The following is a 27,792-nucleotide window of genomic DNA, read 5'->3' as shown; positions in this document are numbered from 1 at the left end:
GCAGATTCATTATAGCAAACTCATAATCTTATTTTATATGATAAGTGTAATTTGTATAATTAAGCATTCATTATACACACACACACCCCGTAGATCTTCATAATAAGAATTGAAAATGGTTATGATTTTATCTACACTAATAGAAAAGGAGCTTAAGGTAGTTTAAGGCACAACTTATGGATTGCTTATTTTATCCCTGTTATATATTTATTATTATATTTATAAAATATAAATCTATTTTGATATACATTTATTTGTCACCCAAATCTATAAAGAATACTTATTTTGCATTAGAAAAGAGCCTCACGCACAATATGTGGATTGCCTACTTTACCCTTATTGCATATTTTATTTTAAGGTTATATTTCATATTATATATTTATAAGAATATATTAATTCATTAGATATTACAGTAAATCTATGCGATATATATCTATAACTATTGATAAGGCTTATAAATAAATATATTCATTCAATAAATTATCTAATAAAGTAATGAATTAATAGATTTTTTTTAAAATAATAAATTATCAATTAAAATAATATTAATTACACGTACAATGTACGTTCTTTCTTGCTAGTACGATAAAATATCTGGACGTACTCATTTGAATCACTCTCTCCCTCAATATATTTATTTAGGTATATATTACATGCACACGGAAAATATGTAGGGATCTCAAATTAAGATAATGTTCCTGCCGTTCAGAATATAAGCATCATTATTAACAAATTAATTACATAGAATAACTTTTGCTTCTAGGTTTAGATATATTGCCCTTTGAATCCAAGAATCTGAAAACGGAAATCGACACTTCAACCTACTCCACACAACGTTGCCAAAACTGTAGCTCTCGTTCTCTATATGTGTGTGTGTGTGTGTGTTTATATGCTGTTAGAAACACATGTCCAGAGCTAGGAAAACAAAAACCTTAAAATGTCAGCATAAATCAAAGTCTAGGTTTTCCTTTTACATCAACATATATATACATATATACAACTATTTAAAGCCCCCCCATCTGCAGATAATTTTATGAAAAACTGCAGTTTAATTTTTCGAGGTATTTTATCATGTCTTAAGCTGCTTCATGTTATGTCAAAGTCCTGCTATACTAGATTTTGTTTTCTTTAACTGTGTTTTTTGTCTTATGATTCTGTGCTCATATGCATCTACATGTATATATTTAATGGAAATAATCCAAGGTACCTAATGGTTGGAGGCGATATGTCTTACTAACTGAACTACGTTTCGTTATCTGAAACATTACAACTTGTACATACATTGATTAGGTAAATTGGTAAAAGCAGAATGCTGCATTGCTTCAAGAGAAAGAAAAGAAGGACAGGAAGCACTGAGAAGAAAGCAGCCAGTTCAAGCATTGCCAAGAGATGGAAGATTCTAAGTGGCCTAAACCATTGGGATGGCCTTCTAGACCCTCTAGACCTCGACCTCCGTCGCTACATCATCCACTACGGCCAGATGGCGCAGGCAACCTACGACACGTTCAACTCCGAGAGGGCCTCCAAGTATGCCGGGAGCAGCAGATATGCAAAGGGCAACCTCTTCTCTAGGGTTGGGGTGGACAAGGGCAACCCGTTCAAGTACCGTGTCACCAAGTACTTCTACGCGACCTCATCAACCCAGCTGCCCGACGCCTTCATCATCAAGTCGTGGTCAAGGGAGGCGTGGAGCAAGGAGTCGAACTGGATTGGCTTTGCAGCCGTGGCCACGGATGAAGGGAAGTCTGCGTTAGGCCGGAGGGACATCTTGATAGCGTGGAGGGGCACGGTGATGACGCTCGAATGGAGCAATGATTTCGAGTTCGCGTTGGTTTCTGCACCGGATGTGTTTGGAGGGGATGATGAGGTTAAGGTGCATCTTGGTTGGTATTCAATCTACACTTCTGATGATCCAAGATCACCTTTCAATAAAACCAGTGCTAGAAACCAGGTACGTCAAACTTCTGTCCTAAAATACGCCAACTTTACTTTTGTTGGATTTTCAAACAAACCTCAAATCCAGACGACAATCTCAATTTTTCATGTGGCTGTCATGTCAGTTTCGGTTTGGGATTTCTGAGAAAATCCCAAACAGAGTAAACTTTGTGTGTTATAGGACAAGTTTAAGAGTTCATGCGCAAAACCAATATAAGTATAGTTCGTGTAGTTTGGGACAAGTCCTAATGTTCATGTGAAAAACCAAGAACGACCCAGAGTTCGTGTATTTTAGGGCAATTACATTGTTGATAAAATTGTTGTGAGAAAAACAACTTGTGACAAAGCAATTTGTTTTTGTCTGTGATTAGGTTTTGGCTGAGGTGAGGAGACTTGTAGAGGAATACAAGAATGAGGAGATCAGCTTAACTATAACTGGACACAGCTTAGGTGCTGCAGTTGCTACTTTGAATGCAATTGACATTGTCACAAATGGATACAACAAGCCCAAGGGCATGCCCAACAAGGCGTGCCCCGTCACAGCCTTCATCTTTGCCAGCCCACGCGTGGGGGACGACAATTTCAAGGCATTCTTCTCAAATTTACAGAATCTTTACATCCTGAGGGTGAGGAACGCGAGAGACGTTGTCCCAACCTACCCGTTGCTAGGGTACACGGAGGTCGGGGAGGAGCTGGGGATCGACACGGGGAAGTCGGCTTACTTGAAGAGCCCGGGGACTGTGAACAGTTGGCATGCCTTGGAAGGGTACCTGCATGGAGTTGCAGGGACACAAGGGAGTAAAGGTGGTTTCAAGCTTGAAGTTATGAGAGATATTGCTTTGGTTAATAAGCATATGGATTGTTTGAAGGATGAATATTGTGTTCCTGAATCATGGTGGTGTGACAGAAACAAAGGCATGGTGCAGTTGGAAGATGGCTCTTGGGAATTGATGGATCATGAGAACGATGCATTTTGAGTGTTTAATTATGTTTGGAGGGTTTAATTCAAGATATTGATGAAATAATGAGATTGAACATGCAAAAAATTCTCATTACAATAGAACTGAAGACAAATTTGGATACAGTCTGAATCACATTCCTAGCAGCAGAAAATCAAAGAAATGGTTGCTAAGTGAAAAGAGTTAAGAATATCATAATCAGTATGAACAAATGTACATTTTCGTTCTTTTATGATGCTAATTTTCTTGGGATGTACATGAGCTCACCTCCACAGAGCTACTGTTTAACTTGAAGGGAAGCCTCGACACGTTCGATCAGCTGGTCTGCACCCATTGCACCCTCCTGAACGTCGAATTTATCAAAAAAAAGTAAAGTAGAAATGATAAAGTTATAAACAGTTGCTGGGAAAGGCACAGTGTAAATAACCCCTAACAAAATTTCTTTTGAACAAGGTATAGAAAACGGAACTGCCGCTAAATTAGTCGATTCGAACCTTGTATCAGCAATCACAAAGACAATTATAAGACTCTTATTCATCTAAGAAGCTTCATGTCCCTCAAACTTTACATACTAAGGCAGTTGACAGTTAATGCATGAGAATGAACAGAAAGTAAAACGATCAAGTAGAGTAATTTAATTATCAGATTGTGCCCCTTGATCCAAACTAGTTTAGCATGTGATCACTGAAAGATATATGAACTTTACGCATACCGAAACTAAGCTTGAAGAAGAGTTATGAAACAAAATCATCACTTACAAAGCGATCAAATGGTTTCCCATCCTTGAACAAGATGAATGTAGGCAATGCCTGTATCTGATACTTGTCAGCAATGGCGGGATATTTCTCTGTGTCGATTTTCACAACTTGGATCTTATCTATCAGTGAAGCACTGACTTGTTCCAGTACAGGAACCATGAACTGGCAAGGACCACACCTAGAAAAGGCGAAAAACACAATTAGTTTCTCCTAATATGATAGTGACTTTTCTTGCAACCACGACTTCAAAAACTAAAGCGTTGCACATTTTACTACAATAGTTATACAAATTGAGAAAATCATCAGGATTAACTCTAGCAACAAAAGCAAAGGATAAAAGAAAGAAAGAAAAAAATCATTACCAAGTAGCATAGAAGTCCACCAACACTGGTTTATTAGATTTTTCCAACAACTCATCAAATGAAGAAAATGTCTGGTTCTTCGATGCAACCTGATGAATACCGGTCATACATATTAATCAACCAAAACACATAAGCTCTTCTCCAACATCAAAATCTCAGATAAATACAACTCACACATTTCCATGAAAAGGGCAACTTAGAAATCCAGGGAGAGTCAGTTATGCACAAAGACCTTCTTCAATCAATTCAATTGAAATATAAACATCAACCAAATCTAGTAGTTTGAGCTGAGGCTGAGCTAATCAGTTCTGTTGCATCATATGCTACTGCTCAGTTTTCCAGTAAAAGCATAAACAGGCACAAACTTACATCTCGAGATTCATGTAAAAAATCTGTCTCAATTTGTGGGTGAAAGACGTAATCAAATTGACACCAGACATCAATCTCAGAGAACATAACAAGAACAAGAGCAATTCATCAAATTTCTCATCATTCATAATCATGAATCCACTCAATTTTCACACTAACACAACATAAATTAGCAATAAAATTAGGGCTCCTTGATTAGGATAAAAGCATATCCATCACTACCATATCCCAAAGGAAGCACATTTTTCACACATTGCGCAGAAATTGAGAGCGAAAGTATTATGAAGAAAATCTTAGTAATTTCACGATGTGTATTTACCAGAGCAAGCGTACGACGTCGCAGGCGAGATTTAACGTGGTGGCTCCGGAAATTTCGGAGCTCCGACGGGAACTGAAGAGAAGAAAAGTGTGAAAGCTTCGAGCTATCAGGTGAAGAAGGAGGACATAGCCGGACGGCGGTTGTGGTGACTGCCGCCGCTAAAGAAATCGCCATTTTTGGGAGGGAAATTGGGAGACGAGTTTGGAGATATTACAGAAGTGGAATAAGGGGCGGATGTATTTAACTTAATCTCTACATAGTTCAATTTGCAAAAAACAAATAAAACATCTTTCAACATAAAAATAAAAATTAGTTTATTCTTATAGAAGATAGATTATTATTATTATTTTTAAATATATAAATGAAGTTTTTTATATTCTTTCAACTGTAATTGTACAATTTACAAGGGTAACTTTAGTATATATTATTGAATCAATAGAAAAAGAATAATTATTTATTAGAGTCGGTGATCGAATTTTAATCATAAGTCCATTAAAATTCAACTTACACATAAAAATGAATTGTACAAACTGTCCGAAAAATTTAATTCGGGGGCCCAAACCCCGTTCAAAACCTTCGAGTTCAACCCTTATTGATAAATCTTGAATCCGCCCGTGTGTGGAATGTTGTTGCCCAGCCAGAGGAGACGCAACGGATAATAGAGGAATTGAGATGTCGCCTTGTGAAAGGTGTGAATTTGGAGTGCTGTGGATAATCAGAATTTTGCAGGATGTTTGCTTACGAAGCGGAGACTTCGGATAATCTAATTAATTTAATGGAGTTTTCCTTAAATAAAAATTATAAATATATATAAATAAGCTAAGATAATATAATAATATTTGTAATAAATAATTCTGGTATTATATAATATTACAAAATTACTTTAAATTCAGAAAATTAAGAGAGATACAATATATTATCACTTAAATTAATTTAGATATAATAGGTTAATATCAAATTTATTAACAAAGCTCTTTTTATATTAAGGTGATCAATAAAATTGCATTAAGAAATTTCGAAAGGCGCATCCCATCGTATGTTATCGTTAGGGATGTTAATCAGATCGACCCACTTGATTTCGAATCAGTCCTATCGGTTTCAAGTTACTTTTTATTCGGATTACTTGGGCTTAATTTTTTTTGGAGCTTGCTATATCCATGTGCATTATGTCCCCTAATCTCTATAAATACGAAGGAATTATTCCTCAGTAATAATAGTGGAATTAATGTCGCAGAGTCAAAAATGGGTTCTACCGAACACTATTGAGAAATCCATCCAATAAATCGATTATGATTTCGAGTTTTTTGGTGATTCAGGATTCAGGCGACACCCGGATTTGAACTGGGGAAAAAGGATTTGCAGTCCCCCGCCTTACCGCTCGGCCATGCCGCCAAAATGATAGAAAATAGGTGCAATTTTTTCCGGATTACGGAATTATTATTGTACTTGCATTTTGACTTCTGTTTTCCTTAATCCTTTTATTTACTAAAAAAAAAAGAAATACCCCTTTTGATTGGATTTGATCCATCCCTTTGATTGTATAGTATCTGAAAATACACAATGCTAAAAACATTCTCTCGTTTTTCTATTGAGAAAAAAATGTGTATTTTTCAGACGAGAAATTTGAACCATTGACTCCTTACTTGGAATTCATGAACGATTCTGGGATTTGAATTTCAAATTGTGTTTTCCTAATGACAACATAAAAATGGAAGCAGAACTAATCAGTATTGATTTTTCAATATATTCGAAACGATTCGTCGGTTTCGAGCTTTATTGACATTCATAATTATCGCAATTGTGAGATACTTGTCGAGTATGGATTATAGTATATTTTTTTTTTATAAACATAGTAGTATAATATTTCTATTGAAATTCGCCAATTATTCTTATATATATTTGCTATAGAAATTATGCTGCATAAAATAGAACAGGATACACTAACAAACATATTCCCTTAAAATTTTCTCATATTAGTATATTACATATTGACTTGTATTTCTATTTTTAAATTTATTAATTTAAAAAATCCCATACATTAGACTATATACTAGTATTATGTAGTACACCCGCACAATGCAGTTTAACCGAACACTTAAAAGGCTGGAGCTCGATTTTCATCATTCGTTAAAAAATTATCGAGCTCGATTGTACGATTGAAGCTCTAGTTACTCCCAAAGCTTGAATTTAGCTCGTGAAAAGTTTGTTTAGTACAGTATAAGTTACATGAACTCTTTTTTGTGAGTGATTATGCAAGAAACAACAACAATAATATTAATAGTTTAGCAGATGCATTTGTATTATGAAGACATCATTTAAAATTCTCTATTATCAATCTATTACACACATGTCAAGCAATAGAATATTACAACCTAATTAGAAGAACAAAACAGGCAGCAAAATCTCCCAACATAACCAAAAAACGTCTGCACATGATCCACACCTTCAACCGGCCGAGACGGTTCCGGCGGCGGCGGAAGCTCTAACCGCAGATGACGATGAAACGACGCAGCTGCGGCGCCGGCGCCATCTTCAGCGTCGACACACGCAGCTAACTCCATTGCTCGAGATTTCACCTAGAAACGCGCTAGCTCTCATCACCATCTGTCCGTCTCCGACAATTCACTGTGTTTCAATTTGTTCAAGTTCAGACATACATACCTGAGGCTGGAGCATGAATCTTATAGCTTCGGATAGGGATTCGACGCTAAGCTGCGATATAGAGATCGGAGCGGGTCCCACTCCTCTCCGATGAATTATGGCGCCCCACAGGAATTGATCGCCGCAGAATGGTACGATTGTGGTCGGACACTGCATTCATATACTATATAATATTGATTTGTTTAATTTTGGTAACATAGCTTAGCTGAAAAATATATTAATTACCCCGGCTTTGAGTCCGGCTGCAGTTGTTCCAGCTCCGCCGTGATGAATCTTGAGAAACAATTAATTAAGCCCTTTTAATCTCAATTAACTCATTCCTACATTGTAAGTAGGGGTTGGGGGTCACGCACAAAAAAATCTCTCATGAGATTATATTGTTTTTACAATTTGAGTTTAAGATTTTAAAAGCAAATTTTCTTATAATTTGATTTGGTGATGAATCTATTATCGATAATTTAATGATTTGAAAAAAATTATTTTGCTTAGTCCCGCTTAATCTGCGACGAGGGGAATGTGTATCTTCAGGAGTGCTAAAACAGAAAATATCCCACGACAAAGATGCATAACAGTCCCTAACTCACCACAGCGTAACATTGAGGAAACAACCAGTGGTGAGGGTAATCAGAAATCAAGAAAACATCTTCTGCAACATCTGTATCTGCAACACAAACATCATTCCTGTTTTTTTTTTTTTTCTGCGAAATGAAAAATTAAAGATGATAATGAGCAGCATGCACTTACGACTGGCGAGGCCGCCCCACCCTGGGTCAATGATTCCTCTTTGCCCTGTGTTCTTCAACGCCTCCAAAACGATGTTTGTGGTGCTTTCCGGATCTTCTAGAGGCTTCCAAAACAGTCAAAAAATGAAGAAATTACTATATGTTTCCATTTGGAGAAGAAACTAGACATATAGATTCTGTAGTTTAAACTTAGTGAAATTACAATGGAGCTAATTGAAGTTAGTTGAGCCCGATCGAGCTTTAAGTCTATCTGTATGGGAGTCAAAGCCCCCAACAATTTTTTTTTTTTTTTTTTTTAATTTTATTATTTTATAATCGTTAAATTGTTGGTATTTTACGTGAGTCATTGTACAATAGTCTCATTACTAAATCAAATTATAAGAAAATTATCTTTCAAAAATTAAAATACATAGCCTACCATGCTCCCGAATCCGATATAAATTGGTGCAGCTCCCTTTTGCATCCACTCCACAAATTCTTGAGGAGGTTCGTATATAGATCCAAGCTCCAGAAAGCAGTAGCCCACAACATCAACTAGTGGGCCCCAGTCTGCAAGTAATGAAAGTCATATTTAGCATGAATCTTGGACAAATTAAGGAAATTATCAATAACTAAATTGTTGAACAAGGCTAGATAGAACATATATAGTGGCTAGCTATATGTGCTTATAAACAGGGACAGACACACAAATACAAAATTGGAGGGAGCTAGCTAGAATAATTTTTTTTCAAAGAGCTAAATAAGATGTTTTTATATTTACCATTGGGCTTGGGCAGTATACAGGGACTCCACATGTAAGTTGTTGGGAGATGAGAAATAGAGACATGGTTTGTGTTGAAGAGTCCATTAATAGGGCCAAGATTAAGCTTGTTTTTCCTCAACTTATTAATGTAACCTCTTAGCCCCCACCATATCACTAAATCAACAACAACATATGATAGCTGCAAAACATAGATAGTTAACTAAAATAAAAGTCAAAGAAAAAAGGTCGTATTATTTTTTACTTATTGAACTATCAATCATTGTATGATGGAAAAATAGCATACCCAATATCCAGCTCTATGAGATATGTAGGGTATGAAAGGGTGAGGAAAGGCACATGTAGGCCTGCACATTTAGCAACCTGTAAGTATTTTAGCTTCATATTTAATTTTCCTAAAACAAAGAAAATGTTGATGTCTGAATAATAATCAACACACCACACACACACATATATATATAATCTATTTCAAGTAGTATTTCATCTCCGACGATTTTCATCTATGTCGAAATAGGAGATGAAACGGTGTTTTTGGAACTGGAAAATATTCTTAATTCGAGCTAAATTCCATCCCTATTTTCTACTACATTGAATTTCAATTTCCTCGCATAATTTTCCAAATATATAAAAGTAAAAAAAAATGATGAAAAGGAAGAAAATAAAACGTACGTCCAAGGAACTGTGAAGAAGATGTGAAGGGGAACACCAAGAGCTTCAGCCACATCTACACGTCCTGCTCAATTTGTTTTATACACTAATTAATTAAGGAGTACTATTTATTAGATAAATTTGACATTTTTTTATATATTAGACAAAATATATTCACATAAAAACTAAAAACAAATAAAAATAATCTTATATTTTACATGATAAGATTATTTAAATTTGAAGATAAAAAAAAAAAAAAAATCTTAAAGGAAAAAGATGAACTTAAATTAATCTGAAATTAACTAACCGTAAGTAGGAGGATTAGCAATAATTGCCTGGGCCATGAACGGTTCACCGGTAATCGGGTCGGGTTGTGTGCAGGCTGGAAGAAGAGATTCCATAACGGCTTTTAACTGTTTTAACTGTGTAGATATATCTCGCCATGTAGTTAATAGTAAGTTTTGAGTCTTCATGAAACCTATAATTTTTTTTTTTTAAGAATTAGTCATGAGAGAAGGAAAAAGGTACTGACCATCATATTTTATATGAGTGTGTCAATTTTACATCTGCCATGAAAACAAAATACTAATCTTGTTGTTTATAAACTCTCGTAATTATAAATATTGAGGAAAAAAAACTAAGAACAAATTAATTTAAATGCATACAAGTAACCCATCTTGGCCTTATTTCCCTGAATTTCACCTAAATAATTTAGTTGCAATTCAGATTATTCCTGCAATAACAGACGTTTTGCAAGTAATCATAAAATTGATATTCTTTTGAAAATAGTTGTCATTTTAATATTCCCTCAAAAAAAAAAAAAAAAAAAAGTTGTCATTTATAGTCAAAGCACTGACCATCGGTATACGATACTAAATTTACAGGATTGGCAAATCAATGAAATTTAATTTGCAATTAATGAGTAAATACGTAGTAAGGAGAAACGATGAAAATTTTCGATGAAATTTTGTGCATATCCGCCGCCAAATATTATAATATTTATGTGAGTTTAATTAAGAAGCTCAAACCTTGGACTATAACTCGAGGGTCGCCACCAAGTGGGTAAAAATCTACAGCGGCCGACTTCACCAATCCATGGAATTGAGAGTGAGTTGCCAACCTCACACGATGACCGTATTCCTAATTAATTATATATTTTACAATATTTTTTATATTAACATATATATATATGCAGTTGGATAAATGTAAATGAAATATGATGAGATTGAAATACGATATATATGACTTGCCTGAAGTCTCCTTGCGACAGCCAGAAAAGGTTGAACGTCGCCTCTCGTTCCGACTGCAAGAATTGCAATGCTTAACTTTGGGGTTGATTCATTGTAATATTCAGTCGACATATCACCAAAGAAATCAAATAAAATGAACGGGTCTTAATAATGGATCAAACTAAACTGATGAGATTCTTTAGATAATTCAAACCGCTCAAATTTGGAACAAGAAATTCAAGAAACACAAACATATATGTATGTATGTATGTATACACGCGCGCCATGCAGAGCGGAAGAAATGAAATGATTATATTAAATTGTGATTAATTGTGTAATTAATTTCTTTCGTGCAAGCAACAGTATATGAAACAGGTTGGGCCATGTGACTCAAAACCAGATATTATGAAACTACAACTAAAATTAATTAAAAAAATTGTTTCAGTTTACTAATATTAAATAAATAAATAATAAAAAGAGTAGGTAAGATGTTTAGCACTAATCAATACAGCTCATGGAGGTTTACGTTGTTTACACACTTATAATAATTATTTATTTGAAATTTGTAGCTAGCTAAACTTTCAGTCAGCGGTGTTTTTATTTTTCATTGAAATTAATAGCACTAATAAGGTTTGTATAAGTAACATTAAAGGCAAATCTAAAATTAATGCGTAAAACCTCGGAAATCAAATGTTCTTTCTTTTTTTTGAGGGAAAACCCACATTTACAGAGACAAGAAAGCAAAGTTTACTAATAATGTTCCTTCAACCTTCACTTAGTCAAACTGATAATAAGTGTTGATTCTACTGAAGGAACCATATTTTGATATACGGTTCGTGTGCCCACGATCCATTTCGGATATCTAACAAGTACATACAAAAACCATAATCCTACAAGGTAGTAAAAGAAGTATACCTGCGAAACGAGAAGTGATCGACTCCAGAGTTGATCTTCCGAATTGTTCCCACGGCAAGATTCAACGTTGGATGGCAACGATCTTCGAATCCTTATCTCAATCTAGAGAATTGCAAATCACCTATCTCTCTCTAACTCTTTCTCACACACTCTTTTACCAACCGTTCTCTGCACACTTTCATGCTAAAAATATAGCAAAAGCATAGCAAAAGTTAAAAGATAATGATGTGCATGACTAAGCACCAACTTTCATTCCTTTACCATCACTTTCGGTTTAAACAATAGCAAAAGTGAAAGTTGGACAATCATGGTCATTTAATTATTATTTAGAATAAATAATAATGCCCATCATTATAATTAAGAGAAAGATCCTTTAGAGAATTGGTACATTGTTCTCTTGAGATTTAAGCCTATATTTGGGCCAACCGGGGATCTACAAGCTCGAATAAAGTTTGGCCTCCCAGTGCTCGATTTTCTTATTCAGCCCAGAATATAAATCGAGACACTAGTATTAATTTATTCCACTAGAAAATTAATACTGAATTACCTCTTTATTCTTTAGGTGAGTCGGGGCTAGTATTAGACTTAATTAATCTCCGTGTTTAAGATATCGAATATCCATTAATTAATTAATTCCTCTGACGGTCAATTAATTAATTAATTAGTCGTTTAATTATAAACGACATCTCGAGTGCTACCACTTAAACTTATTATCGTATCGGAACTAATTCCACCTGCAGGGTTTAATACGATAAACTTATTAAGTTCCTCAAGAGGATATTATCATCCTGTTATCAGCAGGACACGGATCCTTATTGCAATATAACCGCATATCAAATAATAATTGTTATCACTCAAAGTATCGAGTATCTTGAACTTCAACAGAGTTCTCACCCATGATAAATCAAAGTAATAATCAATTAATTATTTACACCGATTAATTCAATTAAGGTTAAATTATTTAAGTCACCGAGATCTTGATTCTTAATTAGTCAGAATATAAGAATTCATCTCACTGTGATCCTGTTCAATACACGAAGGTACTAGCATAAATAAATAGCCAAGACAAACTATTTATCCATTTATGCTACAATCTAAACCAGCAACTCGTCCATAGTTGCCTCGATTGTGAACTCAATTTATATCTCAACTTTTTCCAATTATATGATCTTCTGTGATCTACAACACACCATATAATCTATAGTATGAGATAAATTGGACTATAATAGGATTATGCAATAACAATAATTCAGATAGGAAAATAGTAGTGAATAAGGTATCAATATATACAAGCATAAAAGTGTTGCTTTAAGTATATAACCCTTCAATTCTCCCACTTATACTAAAGCAAACTTTTAGTATACAACGTGACTAATAAACTGATAATATCCTAGCTATCCACTCACTTGTAAATCTCTATTACAAATTCTCCCACTTATACTAAAGTTTAGTTTAGTATCGGGAGGTCACGAACTCCAAGGTCTTCAACATGCTTGTTGAACACCGCACTAGGAAGACTCTTCGTGAAAAGATCAGCAAGATTATCAACTCCCGCAATATGTAGTAATGCAACATCACCATGCTTGACCACTGACCGAATGTAATGATACTTGCCATTAATGTGTTTCATGGATTGATGACATCTTGAATCCTTGGTATTCATAATAGCAGCCTCATTATCACAATAAATTGTAATACATTTAGGCAAGCTAGGAATCACATCAATCTCAGCTAGAAAGTTCCTGAGCCATACAGCCTCTTTAGCAGCTACATACTCGGCTTCCATGGTGGATAGTGAATTGCATTTCTGCTTTACACTTCTCCACACAATGGCTCCACCTCCAAACATAAACACATAGCCAGTAGTAGACCGCCTCTTGTCCTTATCACCTTGATAATCGGCGTCTACATACCCTACTGGTGTCAGATCATGAGACTGGTAAACTAGCGCATACTCCTTAGTCCGTTTAAGATACTTGAGTATGTGCTTTACAGCAGTCCAATGAGCTTGACCTGGATTCGCTTGATATCTAGCCACAATGCCAACGGCAAAACAGATATCAGGCCTGGTACACTGCATCGCATACATGAGACTTCCTACAGCCGAAGCATAAGGAACTGTCTTCATGCTCGCTATTTGCTCAGGTGTTGTGGGACACAAAGCTTTAGATAGCGGAACACCTTTCTTAGCATTCTGCATGTTGAACCGTGCCAAAACAGTGTCAATGTAGGATGCTTGAGACAAACTCAACATTCTCTTAGATCGGTCACGACCAATCTTTATTCCGAGAATATATGCTGCCTCTCCCAGATCCTTCATTTCAAACTGTTGGGATAACCAATCCTTAATGCCAGACAATACATTCACATTATCACTAATGAGAAGTATGTCATCCACATAGAGTATAAGGAAAACCAAACTCCCATCGATACAGACCCTATAAACGCAGCTATCGTTGACACACTGCTCAAAACCATAAGTTTTGACCACGTCATCAAAACGTTTATTCCAAGATCGTGAAGCTTGCTTAAGTCCATAAATAGACTTCTTAAGCTTCCAAACTAGATGCTCTTCACCTTTCTTGATGAACCCTTCTGGTTGTAGCATATAGATATCTCTATCTTCTTCAAGATACCCATTCAAGAATGCGGTCTTGACATCCATTTGCCATACCTCAAGGTTCATATGGGCTGCCATGGACAAGAGAAATCGGATAGACTTAAGCATGGCTACTGGCGAAAAAGTTTCCTCAAAATCGATACCAGGTCGTTGAGTATAACCTTTTGCCACCAGTCTCGCTTTGAAGGCCGTAACCTTCCCATCCGGTCCTCTCTTGCGTTTGTATACCCATTTGCTACCAATGGCCTTTCGACCCTCAGGTAGCAAACATTTCTCGTATACATCCATGGCAGTTATGGATTCAAATTCTGAAACCATACATGCCTCCCACTCAAGAGCATCCGGATCTGCTAGTGCTTCGGAGTAAGTCCAGGGATCTTCTTCGATAAGCCCATCGTCAATTGAATCTTTAGATTTATTGACAAATGCATATCGATTGGGCAGTTTGCCCTTTGATTCCCTCTCACTTCAACGTGGCACTATTTCAGATTCGGTATCAACATTCTGTGCATTTTCTGATGAGACCTGCGGTACTACATCTTGCACAATTGGCTGAATTGGCTGACTTGTCGTGCCAATTTCTTTGACCTCTCCGAATATAATTTTACTCTTACTTTTATGGTTATTTATGTAGTCCTCTTCCAAGAATCTTGCGTTAGTGCTAATAACGACTTTTTGATCTTTAGGACAATAAAAATAACCCCCTTTCGTTCCTCTAGGATATCCTATAAACAACTTTACTTCAGTTCTAGAGCTCAACTTATCGGCATCCTTGTTCAGCACGTGTGCTGGACTGCCCCAAACCCGGATGTGGTTAAGAGAAGGCTTGCGCCCTGACCACAGCTCGGACGGGGTCTTAGCAACCGACTTAGAAGGCACTAAGTTTAGAATGTAACCAGCTGTTTCTAAGGCATATCCCCAAAACGAAATGGGTAAAGTAGCAAAACTCATCATCGATCTAACCATCTCAAGAAGAGTTCTATTTCTTCTCTCTGCCACACCATTCTGTTGGGGTGTACCCGGTGTAGTCAACTGAGATGTAATCCCAGATTCTAACAAGTATGCTCTAAACTCGTTACTGAGGTATTCGCCACCGCGGTCAGATCGCAATGACTTGATACTTTTACCTTGTCGCTTTTCTACTTCCGCCTTGAATATTTGAAACTTGTCAAAGCATTCAGACTTGTAGCGCAACAAGTAAATGTACCCGTACCTTGAGTAATCGTCAATGAAAGTGACAAAATACTCGTACCCTCCACGAGCTTGAGTGGACATAGGTCCGCACAAGTCAGAATGAACCAGTTCCAACACTTCTTTGGCCCTATACCCCTTGGCCTTGAAAGGCCGAGTCGTCATCTTTCCTTCTAGACAGGATTCGCAGACTGGGATTGGTTCTACTTGAAGAGACTCCAAGATACCATCGGAAACCAGTCTTTGGATCCTCCTTAGATTGATGTGACCCAATCGTAGGTGCCAAAGAAGAGTTTGGTTCTCTAGAGAAGAAGCTTTTCTCTTCTTTTGGTTTGTAGTCAAAGTAAAAGCAGATGAAGAATAATCAAATGGGCATGTAAAAATATAAAGAGAATCAGCCGCACTTCTAAATAAAACTTGACCATCTTTAATGAATACTGCACTGTCTTCTAAAAGAACAGAATATCCATACTTTCGTAATTGAATGGTAGAAATCAAGTTTTTCCGAAAACCCGGAACATAGAGTACATCTCTTAAAAACAAAACATGTTTATCAATTAATAAATTCACATCTCCAATTGAAACAACGGGTAAGCTTGCTTCATTTCCCATGGAGAGTGACAGCTCGCCTCCACTAAGCTCCCTTGTCCGCAGGAACCCCTGCAAGGTGTAACAAACATGGTCAGTTGCACCCGAGTCAACAACCCATTGATGGGAAGATCTCGAAACTGAGTATGTTTCCGTTACAAGAGCAGTAGAAATACCTTGAGCTTTCTTCATCATGGGACAGTCGGATTTCCAATGTCCAGTTTTCTGACACTTGAAGCACTTGCCTTTCCATTTTGGCTTTTTAATGCCTCCGGTAGGGCCTGGCTTCTTCTTGCTCCCACCTTTTTCTTGGCCTTTCTTGCCATGGGGCCCTTTCTTCTTCCTACCTTTCGGTGGAAAACTGGGTCCTGTGGCAGTGGCCAAAGCCTGTGGACTCTTTCCCATGACCCCCTCGGCCGCTACCAACTCATTAAGCAGTTCATTTAGAGTGAACTTTTTCTTGCCCATTACGGCATTGAGTCGGAAGTTTTCGTAGGATTTGGGCAGAGTGTGGAGAACCATGTCTACCTTAATGGCATCCTCGATTCCTCCACCGAGCACGTCCAGCTCATTGAAATGATTAATCATTCCAAGCACGTGCTCGCGCACAGACGAACCTTCCGTCATCTTTGAAGACATGAGTTTCCTCATGAGTTCAAAACGGACTGATCGGTCTGATTCCCCAAAGAGCTCCTCGAGGTTCCTTATAATTGCAGCCGCAGTCTCCAACGACTGATGTTGCAGCTGCAACGCAGAAGACATAGTGGTCATAATAACATCTCCACCGTTCATGCTAGCAAAGAAGTGTGATAATATAATCTGTTAGGATATAACAATCTAATCTGCACCAGACTTAATAGCATACCGCATCCATGCATATTGCAAAATAGTCCTTAAGCTTATATAGAAGCACAAACTACAATAAGAATGCCAAGTATATTATTTTCGGTTCGTAATGGAGATACCACAACCTAATTTCAATATTATATTTTGATTTTAATATATAGAAATGCATTGGAAAACATAAATTACAATAATAATAAATACAAGTAGGGATAAAGAAAGAACCAAGGCTAATGTTACAAACTATGTTCGCAAGACAAAATTGTCCCGCAATATATAAGTATATTTACATAGTAAGGATAGGTCACATGTGACCTTCCTTTGGCTTGAAATCATTCACTACTAAGCGAACTTTGTATATTCATCAACATTGAATTTCTTTTTCAACTTCCAATCATAACCAAGAAGCCTGCCACTCAGAGTGCATCCGACCCCATCCCATGTGATTTGTTATGATCACCTCCATGTATTCCATGAGAAAGTTTAGGTTCTTCTGAATTGCTTTCCTCCATTGAGAAACATCTTCCCTCGAAAGGGCTTCTTCGATCATTTTCGAATCTTCCACTACTGAGTAACAAGCGGGACAAATTATCTCCATCTTGTGAGGTCTCTCTGGGAGATTGTCAACATCATTGGTGGAAAATGCTTCTTCAAGTGTGTTCCACAAATCTCTTGCAGTTGTGTGCGTCGTGAAATGTTGGAACGTGCACAAATGGAGGGTGTTGATAATCTGATTGCGGCACACCAATTCTCCATTTTTCCAAGAGAATGTTGCTAAGATGTTGATCTCGTCAGTGCTATCTATCTCCCAAGGTGGGTTGGGATTTATCAGAAAATCATTTTATCCTACTGCTTTAAGGTAGAACAACATTTTGGTCTTCTATCAATTATAGTCGTGAGCGTTGCCGGTGAATTTTTTCTGGCCTTTTTCACTCATATGGATGAACTTGTGCTTTCCAACGACATAATTTTGTCTTACGAATGTAAGCTCTCTGCCCATTATATCGTTTCCATATTATAGACGACACGGGTTTTAAGAAAATGGTGGATAGTAACTGATAATAGTTAGTATTGGTGCGAGTGGAGTTTGGGTCCTACTATAAATATGTGGAGGGAAATAAAGTGGTATATGGACCCTACTGCTATAACTGAAAGTGAAAATGATATTGTGGACTAGAGATGTCAAATGGTACGGGTCGGGCCAGCCCGACCCGAACCCACTGGGCTTTCGATTTTTTCGGGCCGAGTCGGGCCGACCCGAAATTAGATCGGGCTACAAAATTCTAGGCCCAGCCCAGCCCCTCTCGGGCCATCGGGCGGTCAGGCTAAACCGGCCCATAATTTTTTTAATATTATTTTTTTTACAAAAATAATAAAAAATAATTTAAATTAAAAAAATTAACTCAAATTTAAATTAATAAACTTGGGCTCTTATATCTTAATTTCGGCACAAACATCTCAAATTTGAGCTAGAATACACCATATGCTGCATTGCTGCTCTACACAAATGGAGCAATTAAAAATTCATAACAAATGATGTATTTAATTAGTGCATTATTAATCGACAAGATAGTTCTCACAAAAAAAATAAAAATCATAAATCATATCATTGTTAAATATAAATAAACATGAATTAAATTTTGTTTTTGTAATCCAGCTTGAGATAATTTAGTCTTTTAAAGTTTCCTTAATGTATGTATATATATATATATATAATAAATGGGCGGGCCAAAAAAGCCCGAAAACCCCGGGCTTAAAAGCCCGAAACTCGATAAGCCCGACGGGCCAAAAACCCCGGGCTTTTAGGCCCGATTTTTTTTGGGCTCTATTTTTTCAAGCCCAGCCCGCCTCCTAACCCAGGCGAGCCGGGCCGGCCCATCGGGCCGGGTCGATTTTGACATCTCTATTGTGGACGGACCAAAATGGCAAAAGTGGAAACGATATCGTGAACGGATGGAGTATATATTAACAATATATAGAAATGCGTTGGAAAACGAAAATTACAATAATAATAAATACAAGCAGGGATAAAGAAATAACTAAGGCTAGTGTTACACACTATATGTCCGTAAGACAAAATTGTCCCATAATACGTGCTCCGCGATTCGACGGTAAATGTCTCCAGGATACAACGATTTAGTGAACTTGAGGTATTGCACATTAACAGGCTCGATGTTATGGAGAAATACTCAAATATTCGGGACTGAATATCATTCCTAGGACTCGAACTATATGCAAAATATGAAACTTATAAACTTGAATACCTTTGATTCGATATCCTGAATGAATGATTCTGAACATGGGGGGGCCTCATTTTTATAGACAGAAGATGGCTGTTCATGAAGGGGTGTGAGGTGGTTCAAGGTGGCTGAATCAAACAAGTGCATGTGGTTGAACCGCGGTTTAGGGCGTGTGCCACCCACACACAACTGCTACCACGTCCGCGCCAGGTGGCGCAACCACTGCCATGCGTGTTCATCCTCTACCACGTCATCGCACTGTGTTTGGGCGCGAGCCACTGCTGAGCCACCGAACCATAACCGAGCCACATTCACGACTCATTTAGCTAAAACTTTTGGTTCCCCAAAGCTCCTCGCGACGATATGCGCGTACGCCTCAAAGTGCTAATTGTAACAAGTGCAACGTGCACGTGTCCGTCATCGAAATAGAATGGTGCCTTGCAAAACTGGCTAGCCATAAAATGACTAACTTAAAAGTCCGTGCACACTTGATTATCTCCTTCTAACGCGACAAGACTTATAAATGATTTTGGAGTTTTTTATTCTTCCAATGTGGGATACTTTACGTTTCACATTTCTAATTATTAAAAGAGTAATGTTAAACAGCCACAATGTGGCTGCCCACAATTTACTTAAGTAGAAAATAATTTAATTTATTTAACATATTTTTTAAAATAAAAATAAGATTTAGTCATTTTATCATATTCTCTACATTATAGTATTTTTTTTTGCAATTTTTTGGTAACTTTTTTATTTTTGTTAAAAAATAAATTAAAAATAAAAAATGCAAAAAAAAAATTAAAAAATAAGTACAATATAGAGAATATAATAAAATAACTAAATCCTATTTTTATTTTAAAAAATAAATTAAATAAATTAACATTATCCTTATTATATTAGTGTGTGGGTGGCCACAATGTGGCTGCATAGATTTATTGTTATTAAAATGCTTCTGAAACATCAAACTTCATGTATTAATTGTTCATTCATTACTACTTGGAAATGAACAATCAAATACATTAATTTAGTGTGCTTGAAATGTAGATTTCTAAATCTAGAGTCATATCTCCACAAATTCCAATGAATTTACCATAGTTATTTTATAGATTTCACCATTTATATATATTTCCAACAAATTTTATAATTCTGTATAATTTAAATTAGATTAATAGCAACATCTGATCAGCTTGACAAATTTGTTCAAATATACCCCGCATCCATAATTCCGGCTTTGGATGTCTGACTGGGTTCAGCGAATAAATTATGTGGAGTGAAATATTAAATAAATTTGAAAAGTTAAAATAATTTTATTGGTTAGCCTAATCAGACATCTGATGTTGAAATTTATGATGTATGACATAATCAAACAAATTTGAAAAGTTAAGATTATTTAAATAATAAACTGAAAATGAACTTTATAAAATAGAAAAATGCCAAAATTAAGAACTTGAGGTCATAAATTACAGTTCAGCCTAAAGATTATAAAGAGTATAACTATCGTATTAAGGGCCCAAATAAAATTATTTGTTGTGAATAGGTTCACAAATCTATGCAGGCCCATTCAGCTTCACCTTGCATTTTACAACTACCCTTTTTTTTTGTTCCAAATACCCTTTCCACGAATTAAATGATGTGTTCATAAAGTTGCTATTTACTTATTGAGAAGTGGAAGACTGGTAATTTCTCTGATTTATTCATCATTTTTGTTACACAGAAGTGGAACTTAATAATGTAATGTTTGAGAAAATGAGGATGAGTTTTGGACAATCTCGTTTCTATCATTGCATATAATAATAGTTTTCAAATTATATTAATAAAACTTTGTACGACACACTATTATTCACACTTAAATTTTTTTTTTAACACAAATACTCTGCTTTTTTTTTTTTTTCATAATTACAAGAGTTATCTATACAAATACTCTCATTCCATCATAGTTTTCTTACAATTTTTCCAATTTGGACTGAAACTCAGTAGTGCAGAAGATTTGCAGAGGGGTCTTGGTCCGAAAACGGAGTTGGCAGGTGGCGGTGGAATGCTCCGACTGCAGCTCCGACGCCGTCCTCAGCGTTGATGCTCTCCGCTAGCTCCATCGCTCGAGATTTCACCTACAACAATACTCTCAGAATCAAACATTGCATTATGATAATCTTATATGTATAAAGTAATTGCATTGAAATTTATAAAAAAAAGAAAAAGGAAACGACATATATATATATATATACTTGTGGTTGGAGCATGAATGTTATGGCTTTGGACAGCGATTCGACGGTGAGGTGTGGTATGGGAATGGGCGCAGGTCCGACTCCTTTGTGGTGCATTATCTCTCCCCACAGAAACTGATCGCCGCAAAACGGCACCACCATCGTCGGACACTTCATGCATGCGCCCACAACATGTTATTATTATTATTATTAGCATTAATTACTCACATCAAATTAAATCATACTCCTACAATACAATTAATGAAAGAAAATGATTAATTATACCCCTGCTTTCACTCCAGCTGCTGCGGTTCCGGGCCCACCGTGATGAACCTTGCCAAAACACTTCAATTACTGTCCAAATCTTTAATACTTATAAAAACTTATGTCCGACGGATCTTGATCCGTAAGACTATCAAATACGAGAGTTTAAGTTTTTATCTAGACACGTATTTATAAATAAATATTTAGTGAGTGTTAATTAGGAGTTTATTAGACGTTAATTTGGATTTAGTAATTCATAATTAGGATTATAATTAATTTAACTTGGATTTAGCAATCCAGGATTATGATTTGTTATTACTTCAATTAGAGTTTAGTAATGCTCTAGTAATCCATAATAAAAGTTTTAGTAGTTAAATTTTAAATAAATTAAATAAAATATTAAAGAAAAGCAATGGATACTCTTGTAATTAAATTTATTAGTGTTTTTATAATATTTAGATCGACGCAGCATATTATGCAAGATTACCACAAATCTGGATTATGTAACTTTTGAACTCACCACAGCATAACATTGAGGAAACAACCAATCATGAGGGCAATCTGAAAGCACAAAAACATCATCTGAAATATCCACATCTGCAACATCAGAGAAAAAAGAATAACGATTAATAAACTAGACTTAGGAGTGCCCGTTTGAAGTTACGAGTTCAAATCCGATCGTTACTCTAACTAAATTTTATTTGAAGAAAAAAAAAAGGACTTTGGAGCATGAAGTAAGCATTTAGTAGATGAGATTTGGTTTTCTTGGAAAATTCAAACACATGAAGAGAAAAATGATTGACAAGTAGTAGTAACTTACTAGTGCCAAGATCTCCCCACCCTGGATCTATGATTCCTCTCTGCCCTGTCTTCTTCAGAGCTTCCAAAATCATAGCCGTCAGTTTCTCCGATTTCTTCAGAGGCTAATCAACCAATCACACACTTTGATTTACTTATTACCAATTAATACAAGAATTTTAGATGTGATCATGTTAGAAGATTAGCCAATCACACACTTTGATTTACTTATTACCAATTAATACAAGAATTTTAGATGTGATCATGTTAGAAATGGATATTGGGCTCATTCCTCCCTTAAAAGAGAATTTTAGATGTGATCATGTTAGAAATGGATATTGGGCTCATTTCTCCCTTAAAAGGCCTTATAATGGAGAGGGTTGCCTCACTTTTAGATCTTTTAGATGTGATCATGTTAGAAATGGATATTGGGCTCATTCCTCCCTTAAAAGGCCTTATAATGGAGAGGGTTGCCTCACCATATAAAGTGGTTCATGCCACCATCTCCAATCCAAGAGAATTTTGGGACACTTCAATACGAGCGTGGACTATCTTAATATAAAGTGGCTCATGCCACCATCTCCAATCCAAGAGAATTTTGGGACACTTCAATACGCATCGTGGACTATCTTAAACGCCATCCGTTGACAACGATATTGGGGGCCCCATCATTGGATTGGGTTGGCTCTGATACCATGTTAGAAATGGATATTGGGCTCATTCCTCCCTTAAAAGGCCTTATAAGGGAGAGAGTTGCCTCACCATATAAAGTGGCTCATGCCACCATCTCCAATTCAATGTGGGACAATTCAATAGATCAAGTTAGAATTAAGCTTGACTTTTTCAGTGCAAAAAAAAAGGGTTATTAGCGCCTATATACACCAACTTTGGGGCTAGTTTGGTTTTGCACATGAACTTTAATGTTGTAGCAATTTTATCACAAATTCAAATATTAGATATTTGAACTCCATAAAAATCTTACGATTTACGAGTTTAGAGATGTCGTATATGATATCTTTTAGAGATGTCTTATACGATGTCACAAATTCAATTTTTTCTCAAATTAAAGATGACGTGACAAGTCGAAATATCGACGTGTTTTCATCGGACGTTTTAAAAAATGACATCGTATAAGACATCTCTAAAAGATATCGTATAAGACATCTGTAAACCCGTAAATTGTAAGATTTTTATAGAGTTTGAATATCTAATATTTGAATTTGTGATAAAATTGCAATAATATTAAAGTTTATGTATTTTTTTACACCTTTCAAAGTTTATGTGCAAAAACAAACTACTCCTAAAATTGATGTATTTAAGAGCGAATAACCCAAAAAAAAAAAAAAAAGAAGCTTACCACGCTTCCAAAGCCAATATAAATAGGCTTGGACCCCTTTTGTATCCAATCAACAAAATCTTGAGATGGTTCGTATTTGGTTCCAAGATTCAAGAAGCAGTATCCCACCACGTCCACTAGGGGGCCCCAATCTGTATATTTTTAATATGCAATTATATTAACGTAAAAACTACGAATAACTTGTATGTGTAAAAGTTAATTATAGTAAATAACTTACATATAGTATATAACACTACCAAAAAAAAAGTAATTACCGGCAGGAGAGCGGCCGCCGGTGATTCAATTACCGGCGGCAGCAGGCCGCCGGCAATTATCTCGTCGGAGATGTGATTGTCGGCGGTGAAACTCATCCGCCGAAAATTACCGGCGGCAGGCCGCCGGTAGATTTTGTCGGGGGAACTCAGGTGGTTCGCCGGACATTTAGCGGCGGTAGAGATGCCGCCGGTGATCACCACCACCGCACCGATGGTCGTCGATGCGGGCCATTGCCGCCGCTAATTACCGGCGGCAATGTGCTGCCGGTAATTATATAATTATATAATTATTTAAATTATTTATTTTATTTATTTATCTTATTTTATTTATCTTATTTATTTATTTATTTATTTATCTCCACTAATATTTTCGTATTTATACAGTATTTCAAACATTAGGCGAACTTCTCAGTTGTGCTCTAAGTCAAGCACGCTTAACCTTGAAGTTCCTTTTGAATTGTCCCCAGTAGAGAACACTCGTATAATTGATAAAGAACTTATTCTTTTATGATTTTGAGTTTGATTCTCATAAGATGCAATAGAGGCCACGAAAGTACAATTACTTTATACGTTAAATGCAATATTTATAATTTTTATAAATAGTTTTACTATAACCCAACTATATATAATTAATGTATTGAGACACTAACCATTGGGCTTGGGCAATACATGTGAACTCCACATGTAAGATGTAGGGAGTTGAGAAATTGAGACATGCCCACTGTTGAAGTATCCAATAGGGCCAAGGTTCAGCTTATTTGTCCTCACCTCATTAATAAAACCTCTTATTCCCAACCATATCATTAAATCAGCTAGAGCATACGACAGCTATAAAAATAAAAAATAGAAATAAAGAATGGGCTTAATACTTGAAATATCCAAAAATAAACACATATCGCAATAAAAATGAAAAATAAATAAATACCCGTCCAGCCCGCTGAGTGAATGGGTGAGGGAAGGCTCTTGTCGGCCTGTATACAGTAAAGTTTCTATAATTAATAACTTCAATATCGTGTAAAATTTATTGTTTAAATTATTAATTTATCAAATATTAACTGATAGAGGCTAGAATGCATTTAGCATATCCATTTATAAATATTTTGCTTTTTAGTTGTTACCAAAGCAATGAAATGAAAAAGATAAAATAGAACATACGTCCAAGGTACGGTGAACATTATGTGCAAGGGAACATCCAGAGCTTCAGCTATATCTTTACTTCCTGATTAAAATAATAATCAATAAGATTGGAATTTAAATGTTATGAGTAGGAATTCACCAACAAATAATAAAAAATAAAATAAAGGATTTATTTAAAATAAATCACAACTTTGGACACATTTTATAGTTTTGACGTCGTTTTATATACATTCCAATAGTGTCATCATTCTAATTATTTAGTAGCAATTTTCACACCACTTATTTTCTCAAATAAATTTGTGTATCGTGGTTTGAACGTTCAAAAATTGAGAATGTTGTAACTACTATAAATCAAAAGGTAAAATCATTACTAAACTTTTTAAAAATGATAACAAAATTGTAAAATAGATTTTTAAAAATGGTGATTTTAATTATTCAACAATGAATCCTAAAACAACTGACCGAAAGCAGGAGGATTTGCAATAATTGCTTGGGCCGTAAAAGGTTCGCCAGAAACCGGGTCGGGTTGAGTGCATGCTGGAAGGAGAGATTCGATAATGGCTTTTAGTTGTTTGCGTTGCAAAGCCATGTCTCCGGGTCGGGGCAAAAGAATACTTCTAGCTCTCACGAAGCCTACAATTAAATAAAGTTAAATTTAATTTCTAAAACTACCTTAAAAATATATATAAAAATAGATGGTTCCTCTTTTTTTTTAATAAATTACATAAGATGGTTCTTTTTTGAATTGTAATATTGACGTCCAAGTGTATAATAACAAGTATATAAAGCAGACATGTTATATATTACTATGTCTATTTATAAAATAAGGAAATCTTGTTATTATATGGTCTAACGAGTTAGCAACTAACGACTACCAATAATATTATGAATGTATTATTGAATATGAATTTTGATTTATTTGTGAGTACCGTCTAATAGTTAGGACTGTACAAGATACTTAGTATTTGTTTTACATCTTATAAATATAAGAATAATCTATATAAATCTCATTGACGAATGTACAGTTTAATTTATGTACTATTTTATACCTAATATTTGGTATTTTTTTAAAAGTTAGGTCTCCCAATAAATTAAGAAAATCTTACATTCAGCCATGATGCGAGGGTCGCCGCCAAGTGGATAGAAATCCACACCAACTGACTTCACAAATCCATGGAATTGTGAATGAGTTGCCAACCTCACGTAATGCCCATATTCCTGCATGTATACTCACGTGATTAACATTTAAAAGTTTACCTCAATTAAGTTAATTATCAAAGTAATAGAATTTTAAACAAATTAAAAATGTAATGTTGTAATTGTGTATGTCTCAGATTTACAGAACAAAACCAACAATATTCCATGAGTATAGAATAGTTGTGAGAAAATGAGCATGAATAAAAGGCGAAAGAAAATAGAAATTAATTACTTGAAGTCTCAAGGCCAAAGCCAGAAAAGGCTGAACATCTCCTCTTGTTCCAACTACAAGAAGGGCAATCTTCAACTTTGGTATTTTATTTTTGCAGTCGTTCATCACTACAAACAACTTAAGTATATTTCCTCAATCACTCACTCAATAAAAGACTTGCACTTTCAATACAATCAACGACCGCAAATAATTTTCTTCATTTTATAGATTTTGGTTTTACAATGAGATTTTGGTTTAATTAATCATTTGAAGATCTTCTCTGATCGTGTTCTTTTATCGTGCAAGCAACTAACTAAGATTTTGAAAATCTCCATTAATTAATTGGGCATGAGTCACATGGATATTATATACAAGTAGACATACGTAGGGATGGCAGTGGATCTTGGACCCGGTCCAGATCCGTGGATCCAGATTCGTTTTTACGGATCTGGATCTCAAGTTTTTGGACCCGACGGATTTGGATTTGGATCTGGATCTCAGTTTTGAAAACGGATCTGAATCTGGATCTTGAAATTTTAGATCCGAATCCGGTCCAGATCCAACCCGTGGATCCGTTTTATTTTATATATATTTTTTATATTTTATATTTAGTTTACTTATAATATTAACTAAATTAAAAATAATAAATAAATTATATTCAAAAGAATAAAAACTAAAATTAATTAGATAAAAGTATTTTGTGTTATATTTTTCATGATGGAAATTAGATGTTGTTGATTTTGTGAAATTTTTTTAATTTAATTTAAAAATAGTAGATCCATGGATCTGGACCCGTGGACCCGCGGATCTGACGGATCTGAATCTGGATCCAAAATTTTCAGATCCACATATCTGAATCTGATATATGAAAACGGATCTAGATCTGGTATTGGCCAGACCCGGTCCAGATCCGGCCCGTTGCCATCCCTAGACATACGGTCTTCTTGTATTTCAATTTATTGTAAAATTAACATCATTATTTTTCTGGTCATTCAAATGTTGATGTGACATGCAATATCACTACAATTATCATCTGCAAATTATGGTCGATCGCACGTACGGTCTCGATATTTTTATTTGATCATCAGTATTAATTTGGTGGTGATAAAAAAATAAAAAATGAAAAATTAGGAGTATTAATTTTACAGTAAATTGAAAAGTGAGGAAATTATTGCAACATTTCAAAGATAGTACTCCCTCCGTCCCAGCCCAATAGGCTCAGTTCTTTTC

At 35.6% G+C, this 27,792-nt stretch overlaps 4 protein-coding genes and 1 non-coding gene across 14 annotated transcripts; 1 reads left to right on the top strand and 4 right to left on the bottom strand.

Moving 5' to 3' along the window:
• The first annotated feature begins 714 nt into the window (after positions 1-714).
• Positions 715-3,016, top strand: LOC130992688 (phospholipase A1-IIgamma-like). 4 transcript variants are annotated; one of them, XM_057917447.1, is made up of 3 exons: positions 715-847; positions 1,291-1,951; positions 2,307-3,016. In XM_057917447.1, exons 2-3 carry the CDS (start codon positions 1,310-1,312, stop codon positions 2,910-2,912), a joined length of 1,248 nt encoding a protein of 415 aa, XP_057773430.1. In that variant the 5' UTR covers positions 715-847; positions 1,291-1,309; the 3' UTR covers positions 2,913-3,016. The 4 variants fall into 4 exon arrangements, with proteins under 4 accessions (XP_057773430.1, XP_057773434.1, XP_057773425.1 ...); XM_057917451.1 differs by having other exon boundaries at positions 727-847; positions 1,309-1,951; XM_057917442.1 differs by having other exon boundaries at positions 749-1,061.
• Positions 2,186-4,943, bottom strand: LOC130993264 (thioredoxin Y2, chloroplastic-like). 3 transcript variants are annotated; one of them, XM_057918101.1, is made up of 5 exons: positions 4,703-4,943; positions 4,015-4,103; positions 3,653-3,830; positions 3,162-3,237; positions 2,186-2,705 (listed from the first exon to the last, which is right to left on the bottom strand). In XM_057918101.1, exons 1-4 carry the CDS (start codon positions 4,874-4,876, stop codon positions 3,172-3,174), a joined length of 507 nt encoding a protein of 168 aa, XP_057774084.1. In that variant the 5' UTR covers positions 4,877-4,943; the 3' UTR covers positions 2,186-2,705; positions 3,162-3,171. The 3 variants fall into 3 exon arrangements, with proteins under 3 accessions (XP_057774084.1, XP_057774093.1, XP_057774077.1); XM_057918110.1 differs by lacking the exon at positions 2,186-2,705 and adding an exon at positions 2,961-3,034; XM_057918094.1 differs by lacking the exon at positions 2,186-2,705 and having other exon boundaries at positions 2,961-3,237.
• Positions 4,944-6,023: 1,080 nt separating this feature from the next.
• TRNAC-GCA (transfer RNA cysteine (anticodon GCA)) lies at positions 6,024-6,094 on the bottom strand. Its single transcript has one exon. It is a non-coding gene; the product is annotated as a tRNA-Cys (tRNA).
• Positions 6,095-6,971: 877 nt separating this feature from the next.
• LOC130992554 (sterol 3-beta-glucosyltransferase UGT80B1-like) lies at positions 6,972-11,064 on the bottom strand. Of its 4 annotated transcripts, none has more exons than XM_057917243.1 (12): positions 10,765-11,057; positions 10,543-10,654; positions 9,822-9,992; positions 9,536-9,599; positions 9,153-9,213; positions 8,867-9,047; positions 8,525-8,655; positions 8,108-8,210; positions 7,948-8,018; positions 7,589-7,636; positions 7,364-7,513; positions 6,972-7,278 (listed from the first exon to the last, which is right to left on the bottom strand). In XM_057917243.1, exons 1-12 carry the CDS (start codon positions 10,873-10,875, stop codon positions 7,075-7,077), a joined length of 1,407 nt encoding a protein of 468 aa, XP_057773226.1. In that variant the 5' UTR covers positions 10,876-11,057; the 3' UTR covers positions 6,972-7,074. The 4 variants fall into 4 exon arrangements, 2 of the variants coding, with proteins under 2 accessions (XP_057773226.1, XP_057773218.1); XM_057917235.1 differs by having other exon boundaries at positions 7,948-8,024; positions 10,765-11,050; XR_009091310.1 differs by lacking the exon at positions 6,972-7,278 and having other exon boundaries at positions 7,465-7,513; positions 7,589-7,683; positions 10,765-11,064.
• Positions 11,065-20,911: 9,847 nt separating this feature from the next.
• Positions 20,912-26,770, bottom strand: LOC130992645 (sterol 3-beta-glucosyltransferase UGT80B1-like). 2 transcript variants are annotated; one of them, XM_057917374.1, is made up of 12 exons: positions 26,584-26,770; positions 26,261-26,372; positions 25,617-25,787; positions 25,173-25,236; positions 24,943-24,988; positions 24,668-24,845; positions 23,764-23,894; positions 22,429-22,531; positions 22,129-22,205; positions 21,630-21,677; positions 21,366-21,515; positions 20,912-21,248 (listed from the first exon to the last, which is right to left on the bottom strand). In XM_057917374.1, the coding sequence occupies exons 1-12, from the start codon at positions 26,686-26,688 to the stop codon at positions 21,111-21,113; spliced, it is 1,323 nt and encodes a 440-aa protein (XP_057773357.1). In that variant the 5' UTR covers positions 26,689-26,770; the 3' UTR covers positions 20,912-21,110. The 2 variants fall into 2 exon arrangements, with proteins under 2 accessions (XP_057773357.1, XP_057773367.1); XM_057917384.1 differs by lacking the exons at positions 23,764-23,894; positions 24,668-24,845 and having other exon boundaries at positions 26,584-26,768.
• Positions 26,771-27,792: the final 1,022 nt, after the last annotated feature.

Source organism: Salvia miltiorrhiza, chromosome 1 (genome assembly GCF_028751815.1).
Source record: "Salvia miltiorrhiza cultivar Shanhuang (shh) chromosome 1, IMPLAD_Smil_shh, whole genome shotgun sequence".
Classification (NCBI taxonomy): domain Eukaryota; kingdom Viridiplantae; phylum Streptophyta; class Magnoliopsida; order Lamiales; family Lamiaceae; genus Salvia; species Salvia miltiorrhiza.
Note: the sequence above shows the minus strand (reverse complement) of the source record. Positions and strands in the feature narration are given on the sequence as shown.